This window comes from Antedon bifida, chromosome 8 (assembly GCF_963402885.1).
Source record: "Antedon bifida chromosome 8, ecAntBifi1.1, whole genome shotgun sequence".
Taxonomy (NCBI): Eukaryota; Metazoa; Echinodermata; class Crinoidea; order Comatulida; family Antedonidae; genus Antedon; species Antedon bifida.
In genome coordinates, this window is record NC_136233.1 from 19,335,282 (window position 1) to 19,345,370 (window position 10,089).

At 33.3% G+C, this 10,089-nt stretch overlaps 1 protein-coding gene across 1 annotated transcript; it reads right to left on the reverse strand.

The window, feature by feature from the left end:
* Positions 1 to 240: 240 nt before the first annotated feature.
* LOC144849725 (uncharacterized) lies at positions 241 to 9,766 on the reverse strand. Its single transcript, XM_078706751.1, has 3 exons — positions 8,800 to 9,766; positions 2,529 to 2,778; positions 241 to 1,969 (listed from the first exon to the last, which is right to left on the reverse strand). Exons 1-3 carry the CDS (start codon positions 9,332 to 9,334, stop codon positions 1,735 to 1,737), a joined length of 1,020 nt encoding a protein of 339 aa, XP_078562877.1. The 5' UTR covers positions 9,335 to 9,766; the 3' UTR covers positions 241 to 1,734.
* Between the last annotated feature and the right edge of the window lie 323 nt (positions 9,767 to 10,089).

Consider the following 10,089-nt stretch of genomic DNA (forward strand, 5'->3'; position numbering starts at 1 on the left):
CTCGTAGTTGGTATAATGCCATAAACCAAATGAAATAATGTGTTTTATTCTATGTTTATTGAAAACATATAAAACAATAAAAAAGATTAATGTTTTCCCTTGACGTAATAGTTGTCAAATGTGACACAAAACTACGGATGTTGATGTACCAACTTTCTAATAATACTACTACCTATGTTTTGATTGCTGAAAGTTAGTGTCTAGTATATTTAGAAAAATAAGCTAAATTAACAAGGAAAGTACAATGTATTGTTATTACAATTTTATTTATTCGTCAATTTAGCAATCTTATAAAAACAACATATCTATTTTACACTGAAAGTTCACGGCGCCGTATTTTCCTGTTTAGTCAGTGGACAATCGATATCAAGCACGATAGGCCTAATTGCAGACTAAGGTTGATAGAAAAAATATACACTTCTTTACTAACATGGGTGTAGAAAGTGGTTCTAGGGCGTGCCTGGGATCTTCATCTTCAACGCTATGAGAATCTCCACAATCATGTTGATTATCACGGAATGTCGGTGTGGTGGCAGTATTTTATGTTGGTTGGCTGGTTTGGGTTTAGTTGATTTCTTGGATTATTTCTTATTTTTTTAAATTTATTTTATTTTTTTACTATATTTGTTACTATTATTTTCTTTATGCTTTTTATTTATTTCTACAAGGGGGTGACTCGAGTTGGCGGGGTTGTCGTTAGATAATGAGGAACAAATGACAGTAACGATCCAGAGATATGTAATTTATTGAAAATTGCACACGCAATGCTACCTTTTGACTCAATATTTTGGAGGCGAGGTACGCGGTACATATCGTCTGGTTTCCAGTGACTCTTCGATGTACATTCTCCAATAATCTGCAGAATTATATATTGTTTTATATTGTTTTTAATGCATATCCTGAAAAATAAGGCCTAATTATGCGTTCATTCATGCATGTAGGCCTACGCGGTAGCAACAACCTCACCAGCTTTAGAGGTGTTATTATTCTAATCTCATATGTTCATATGCAAAGTGACAATGGCAACACGTGGGTTCCGTTTAGCAACACGCGATCACAATTTATCAGAATCGAACACCAATGCCAGGTGACACTACAGCGCGTTAGTACAGTATTGTAATTAATGCCAACATGACTTACACCAAACCAAACATTAATCAACATTGCGATTCAGACGGTGAACACTAAAGCTTGGTTCCCACTAGGACGAATCAAATGTTGTATGCGCAACGCAAGCGAGTTGATCAATATTAAGCAAAAGTTCGGATAATGAATAGCTTTTGATTGCGTTGTGGGAACCAAGCTTAACGCGCAGCTATATCAGATCTTAAAGAAACGTTACGCTAGGAAGAACAATTATGTCAGAGAAGTTGACACATTTTGTCTTTGATGATAGATCATCTAAACCTTCTTTGCGTGGTCTGATATTTCGGTCAATTGTTGCTCTAAATAATGATGATCGCCTGCTGCTAACGTGCGTCATTTAATGAGTGTTCTCTCAGTTTTATATAATCGGATAAAAAAACCTCATAGGCCTACGTACAACATATAAACATGAGGGAAATAATGTTTGGAAAATGTCGTAAATTTGACGTTAAATCTTGCAGTACTGATAATGGAACCTTACTTTTGGTTTAGATAAAAACAATGGTCCATAAAAACATAGTGCTGTTCCTGTGCCATCCATCTGAGCAATATCTTATAAAAAATATAAATATATATTTTGTTGGCTTATTAAACCACCTCGATTACTGCTTGCGTGCTTGATTTGCGTAAGGTTCGTCTTCCATGTATGGGGCAGTCGGGAGAATATTGGAAGCCTTTATTAAAATACTCTAGCCCTGGTCTATATCGCCTCAACATAGTTATTCTATCCGGTGTTGCTCGTCCTATTGTGTTTGCTGCCCGCTTTGATGGCTGTAAAGATGCACTTGTCTGTGCCGTCATCTTGTGTTCACTTGGATTGGACCTAATTAATACAAAAAAAATGTATACGTATTACAGTTTGCAAAGATAATATAATACATGAATATATTATATTGATTTTACCTTTATATATGATTATATAATTAGACCAGTTTCATTTCAGATGAGTTATTCCATAAAAAAAACGTTTTACGGTGGTATGGCATTAATGTAGCAGTTTGCATCACAATAAAAAAGAATTTCGATGTACTAGTTTAATAATACTGAATTTAAAAAACGACATCATGTCAATTTCAGTTGGTAACCTACAAACAGACTTGAAGCTTGGTTGCCACTATATAAAAAAATCTTATCGCAACGTAACGACGCAACGTTAGAAAATATTCTTCTATTAATTTCGCATCTTACGAGAAGTTGACATACGCAAAACGGTACAATTTACGTCTGCCTTACTGCGGCTACGTGGTCGGTTTCCACTTACGACACGCACGGTTATATTCTTACGGCACTTTGCGTCGATACGTTGCGTCTACGTCCTTGCGTTGCGTTCAAATAGGAACCTAGCTTATAATTAAATAGAACAATACAACAGATAAGGTTACCGTGAATTTTCCATAGGTCTATCGCTAGTTGAGGTGGGAAGCGGTGGAGGTACGGACGCCTCTGATAAAACTGACTCGGTTGTGTTACTTGACCTTAGCTTGTACTTTTTTAATTTGCAGTAGTAGTGCCAGCGCTTGAAGACTGTAAATAACATTATTCCTAGGACAACACAGACGATTACTGGCATTACAAAAATGAGCGATGACGTACTGTCATACGTAAATGTAAAGGTGAATGGGTAAATAGAATCTGAAAAAAAAACCACAAGAAATATTTCTTACAAATGTTCCTAAATTTCCTATACTTCATAAGAATGAGATTTTCTCTCATCCAGGTTTTAAAATCGTTAGTAGAATAGATACAGTGAGTTTGATGCCAGTAATTTATTCGCACTAGTGGCGTTAAGTTAAGACTAAGGCAGACATTCTTCACACAAAATATAGGCCTTCCTATGCAATTGCTGCAGACATTGAATCTTATTCAATAAACCATTTCAAGTTTAGGCTGTAAAAGCATTTGTCTGATTCTATCTGTTTGCCCGATATTGCAAACAGGAATGGAGTTACAGAGGGACACACAAGCTATGGCAAAGTCTCAAAATCAAGGTAAAATCAAAATCAATCCACCATGCATTTTGAAGCCAATTTTTTAACATTTAAACAAACGGACATTATAATACTCAGAACGAAAATCTCCGAGTAAATGATACCTGCATCGCTTCGCAATAAACAAAATGCTGGTATTCGCGTGACGCACGTTTGTACGCGAGGCAACATGCCATGTTTGATCAGGATTTCACGGTAATGAACAAGTGGTATAAAAATCATTTAAATACGAGCTATCACCGTGTATGTTACCATAGTTACCGGTCAGTAAATAAATGGTATGAATTAATTGAAATGAGTAGTTGTAGATGAATATGATAAAATATTAATATCTTTTATCGCATAAGATGGGGCATGGCATCGAGTAATCGAAGAACAATATATAGATAGCCGGCCTGGAATATAGTTAACGCAAAAGAGCTAGAAAATAGCTGGGAAAACAAATGAAGCATTAGCGATGCAATGACTTAATAACGAAAGAAAAATAACAACTGAATTATCATAGTAATGAAAGTGTCCCCTGACAAAACAATTCAATTCTTTATTGACTCTCACCGTACGTTACACTATTGTCATAGAAAACAAATAACAAATAGCACAGAACGAAAACAAACTAAAAATATTTACACAAAAAATATATACATATATAAACACATAGAACATTTATTGTATAAATAGAAAAAGTTGATATGAGTAGCCAAAATGACCAAAATTATAGTGCGTCATGTAAATCTGGTTACCGGCAACATGACGTAATATTCAGTGGAGCCGATTAAGTTTATATTGTCATCAGTAGTTAGTGTTATGGCACCTTTTAGATTATTATATAATTTGTTATGTATTTCGTCGTAATGTCTACATGAGGGGATGGATCTAGCCTACGGTAGCACATTCACACACCTCAATACAGGTAATACCGCTATTACTTCTAATTGGAGGAAAGTAACACTGAGGTTTAAATGGTGCCATGATTTACAATTATAAAAATTATCGTTACAGAGATTTATTAGTGTCTTTTTCTAAATTAAAGACGCGCCATATTGACCCACTGCGAAGGAAATGTGATAGGCTTACCAATTAATAACAAGTGTCATGCTGTATGCTTTTAAAATTACATATGAATTGCCATAAACTATATTTAAACGATGGTTCCTGTCGCCCACTCAGTTTGGCCGAGCCAAAATCAAAATTATCGCACGTACTACTAACGAAATGCCTACATCAGCCTGTTCCCCCAGCGACAAAAAATCAGCTAATCGACTTATAATGTGTGTGTTGTTATATAATGTGTTTTCGCGTTTTAGCTCCTCCTTTTCTTCTGTGAACTGTGGAACAACGTCCAAGGGGTACTTTAAATAACTTCAGTTAAATTCAAATTGCCAATTTGGCGTTCCATATGTATGTTGCAATAAGAGGTTGAATTCTTCCCGATACTGCCTTGTTATATCAACGTAAACATTCATTCAAATCACAATAATGCGTGATGTGATTAGATATGCTAGTATTTTTCTATAACCACACCCACTGCGTCATAAATGATAAATAAAAAATATAGTATTAATGCATAAATGAAATCTAACCACCATAATTCAGATTCATTGTTCACAGATCACAAAATATTATAAAACATCATACAGAAAAAAAATAGATTTAAAATTTGACGAATAAACACAGTGAAAATAGACATTTTTACTAAAATAGATCGGAAGGGTTTCTAATTGAAGCTCCTATAATTTAGTAATAAAAACACGTTCAAACTAGAAGGGTAGGCTACTTCGAGAGTGCATACCTCCGCCTAACGTTTACCCCCCGACAATTTAAAAAACAATGTGCGTGTCTTAGTGATTGAGTGTGATTAGGCTAATTACACTATAACCTTGTGAATGTGAATTGTTTGGATGGTTATATATCCAGCAATTCAAAGCTGAGATCAGTGGTTCAATTCCTGTTGAGGATGTTTTTTCTTCACCATCCTTATTATTAAAAAAAAATGTATTATTGTTTTCGTTATTATTGACAACATTTTACATTTTCATTTATTTGACTATGAAACTAACGCAATAAATACAATGTCTCAACACGGTTCGTTACTAATTATTTGTTCCGGCAGGGGTGGTACAGAGCGTAACAATTGTCGTCAGTAAAAGCGGTCGATACAATGTCAATTAAAAGGAAGGACGGTGACTGGCAATGAAAACTAGAGATTGGAAACGTTTTATTTATTTATTTTTTTTTATTTCAACAATATTTTATGAGGGTGGTCCATCCAGCATCAGCTGATCATTAGGGACCCTCAAACAAACAGTAAATACAAAATAAACTAAAAAAACACAAAATTAACAAAGATATAAAAAATAAATATATATATATAAATATATAAACAAATCAGGCAAAGAACATTAATTCTAAACCGCCCGGTGATATACTGAAATTTAATTAATTAATTTGAAACGATAAAGATAAGGATATACAGTATGCCAACAATGAAAGAAGGAAAAAAAGAAAAAAAAATCAGAGAGAGAGAAACAGGTGTTTTTTCAAAAGAGATTTAAAGGAGGAGAAATTGTAAGATTTACGAATGCTTAAAGGTAGAGTAAACGTAAACTTCTTACTTAACGTACCGAGACAAGAATGAGTAAAAATCAATTTAGTCAAGTCGATTAGCGAGTGAGTATTTGTTACATTAAGAACAGTGGTCGAAATGCATCAACAGTGTTTAGCCAGAATTAAATTATTTAATCACACTGTCAAGAACAGACAACGACGTTGTTATCGTGAATTTAGTTTACGTTTACCATTATTACACAACTTACAATTAATATAAATTATTTAAGTTACTATTCAATTAAAAAAATATATAATTATTGTCATCCTGAAAGTATAATTTTTTTTTAATGGAATAAGGCCATTTTAAGGTCATATAATTATTCATTTTGAACACAAAATTGGATAGGTAAACAAACATTGAACACTATTAATCTGGAGAACAAAAATTATTCAACATACATACATTGTTTATAATTTCAAATAATTGTTTTGTGTGGTTAATTACTATATTAAAACTACAAATGGCTTCGTTTCAGTTTATCTTTTTCATAGTAGGCCTAAATGTGCGTGGGTGCGTGTGTTTGGTAGAGGGTGAGGGTAGAATATATACTGCATTATGTCACTATTATTGTTTTGCCATACTATACAATCTTGTACCTTTCTTCTGTTCGGAAAACGGTTACTGCAGCAACTGCAGTAAAACATCATCCATTTCCAACCAGCATTTCTATAATGTGAATGCGAATAAACGAACAGTACAAACATTATCCATGTTTGATCGAGGGTCAATTACCATATAAAAGTAATACAGTAAACAATGACAGGATTTATCGACTACGATATTTGATAATTATTTATAATAGTTGTTTTTATTCTCTTATGGCAAACAACAGCTGCCAGGCCTACACGTACTATGTCCAAGTACAGCTATAGGCATATTAGCCAAGCTAGTTGTCTTAAATGAAAAAAAGCTTATTGCTACGATTCATTATGTTAAAAATGTTTAATGTTCTGTTCTTTCTTGTGATTGTTTATCGTATGCATAATTAATGTTTGGTACTACGTTGTCTACCTTTAACACTGCCAGTGGAAATCAATTTCTAAACGTTTTCCGACAATTATATTTGAATCTTATAACGAGTTATCGGTTGGGCATGGAATAAGATATATTCATACTAATGTTGTATCTTTCATTTCTGTATCCGCTTCATAAGACAATGGTTAATAATAGTTATAATAGGCCATACACCTAAACAAACCAGGTCATCAACCTTTTAAAGCCGAAAGGACTTCCTTTTGTAAGAACACATTACCGAGATGAGACACATTTTCAATTGAAATATTTCTACCAGGTGTTAACATTTATTGTATTTATAACAATTACATTATTAATTGATCAAACCTTGTCTTTTCGAAAATTATATTTCAGTGATAAAAAGGATATTAAATTCGTTAACATTTGGATAAAAAAAAACCAACTTAGGTCTAATAAAAAATAAATCAAAGAAGAAGAAAATATAATCGAAAGATAAAAAGAAAGAGGTCGTTAATAATCTCTTCCTCTTCCATACTGGGGTAAAAAATTGGTCCCATAAAAACTGATAACACTGTGCTCCTATACTTCAGAATATCAAGTTCTAATTTGGTGTAATGTTGTTTTATAATTTATTCTCGGCTTTAGTAGTTTTAAATATTTAAATCCAATCAACCACGAGGTAGTTTTGATTGCTTCTTCAAAATTGAGCCCTATGTTCCAAAACTAAGCCTCAAACATGTTCAAAAACTAAGCTCCAAACATGTTCTAAATGCCTAAAAACATGTTCCAAAACTAAGCCTCAAAACTAAGAAAAAAATACGCCACTTCCTAAAAGTACACATACTTTCATTAATTCATCTCAAGGGAAGATGTAGATGTAATATGGATATATAATTGCTTAAATCAGAAATAATAAGTATACTTGGTCTAACTATAATTAGGTGAATGATAACCGTGCACTTTTCAACGCTGTACTATATGGTATTATGGCAATGAAACGTATTGCAGTTATTCATCTTGTGGAAATAATTAACATTTTAATTTTCGTTAATAGAAATTTGAATATAAATGATTAGGCCTATAATTAAAATGGTTTTTATCATTTCGTGAAACCAAAAACGTCACAGTAATTAATTACAAATGGTATGCTTCCATTATAGTTTATAAATTAAATGCCTAATTAATAATTTGTTCATTTTAACATTGGCCTATAGCGTTTTTGCAAACTTATGTATTTGTATTGTCTTAATATGCCAAGCCAAATTAATTTCCATTTTAAGTGAACCAATAACATTTCTTGAATCTAGAATCATATGCAGAAATACCTATGATTCCAAGTAACTAGGACCTATAAAAACAGTTTGATATGATTTGATAGAAATGTTGGACCATGGTGAGTAGATCCAGATAATTAGTCAGGCCATGGTCAGTCTCAGTTTTTCAATTTGCTTCCATCCGATTCGTTCAGTGCTGTTGAGCAGTATCATAGGCAATTACTTAATACATGCTGCCTGTATCAAGGAAGGTTAGGTGAAGGGTTAGATTATTGTCTATGATACAGGCATCACATGTTATGCTTTATCACGGAATTTGAAAAAAATGTAGATACAGTAATGAGAATCGCCTAATGCTTCTATCATACTGTATCAATGTAACAAGAAAAAAGACAATATTGTTTACTGCGACACAGCACAGTCTTACAAACATAAAAACGGAACACCAACTGTGTATTAAAACCAGCAGTCATTGTTCAAAATCACAGTGTCTCGGTGACAATACTGTAATAATCTGCCATGACATAAAATAATGTATATGTGTTTAAAACATCTTTGATTTGGCGAGGACGCAAGTCTCGAAATGTTTCGGCTTAAATGCAATTAAAGATGAATTATTTTCTTTCCAAATACAAGGCAGGATAAAGCACAATTATCAAAGACACATTAAATACTATTGCATATATTATAAAGAAAAATGTATTACTGTATAAGTTTAATATTAGTACTTTAAATCCAATACATTGACAAAGATTTGTTATAGCTAAAAATACTAAAACGATGAATACAATAAATCAAAATGACTTACCTTTTTCATTTGAATCAACAATATTTGGAGAATCTTCGACAGAATATACACTCTCAACAGTCGTGAAAGATTCCGAAGTATTATTGGTACTGGTGTTCAACGAGGAATTATAATTCGTAAATGGGTCACTTAAAGTCGCCATATTTTGACTCGGAAGCGATAGATAACTATTTGTAGACACAGATGAACTTGAAACATACACAGAAGTTGCTAATGTTGGGGTAATGGTGAAATCTATTCCACTTGTTGTATCAGAGTTTGAAACAGATGTTATCATGACGCTATCATACATGCCTGTACTATGCGTTAGTGGTGTAAACGGTAAACTAGCAGTAGGCCTAGTTTTTACATTTTGGTTGGACATCATATCATCGGTTGATGTTCCGCTTTCTCTAAAGAAGAAAGTTTCCGATGATGTCACAAACTCTGTACCAACTGACGAAATCGTCGTTGGGGAACTTCGTGACATACCACTACCATTAGCCACTTTACAGTTCGTCAGAACAGATAGGAAACCAATAACAAGACGTATCATATTGTTCAAAATGCATCAAGTTCAGCAAAATCTAACTGGAACTTCAAAACACTTACATTTTCCTGATATCATTCTGTAGGCCTACAGCTTCATTAACAACCATCTAATATTGTAGATTTTAAAAAGACGTAAAATACACATTTTCTTTGAAAGAGCAATGATGATTTAGCACATGCTTCTTGGGAATTCTCCGTTGGTATAACACAATATCACAACAAGTGTAAATTTACGCATGCTCGGTAAAATACACACGGCTTTGGCGAGCATATACTGTATTGATTTACTGCACTATACCAGTACGTGAATGATCTGATCGAAATACAAAGTGTACTGACGCGTCACAACACCAATGTACAGTGTTGTATTTGATTCTTTTTCATTTCAATGTAAATTATTGATTAGCAAATGCTTATCCAATCAGAATGATTGATATTGAATGACACTGCGCGCATGTCCAACAATGGGCAACTGTGTTACCAAAATTATGAAATAGGAAAGTCGCTAGAATAAGAAATCCTGAACAAATACAAAAAACCCATCACATTCGATTATTATTGACGAAGTTCCCACTTGTGTTGGGCCATTGTTCCATAATTTACTATTCAAATGTTTGCGAATTTTGTAATAACTAGTTTATTGTCTGAAAAACCGAATTAGTATAAATTTCGACAGATCACTGATGAACCAACTGCAGAGGCTCAGCTAGGAGACCTGTAAGTGAACAGAAGAACAGAGATCAGCCCATAAAAGTAAAA

Bases quoted from the DNA above. Each gene is read 5' to 3' on its own strand.
- LOC144849725 (XM_078706751.1), bottom strand. From the start codon at position 9,334: ATGATACGTCTTGTTATTGGTTTCCTATCTGTTCTGACGAACTGTAAA. The intron at 2,779-8,799 runs GTAAGTCATTTT...TTTTTTTTTCAG, and splicing joins TGTTGATTCAAATGAAAAAG to ATTCTATTTACCCATTCACC. The intron at 1,970-2,528 runs GTAACCTTATCT...TGTATTAATTAG, and splicing joins AGACCTATGGAAAATTCACG to GTCCAATCCAAGTGAACACA.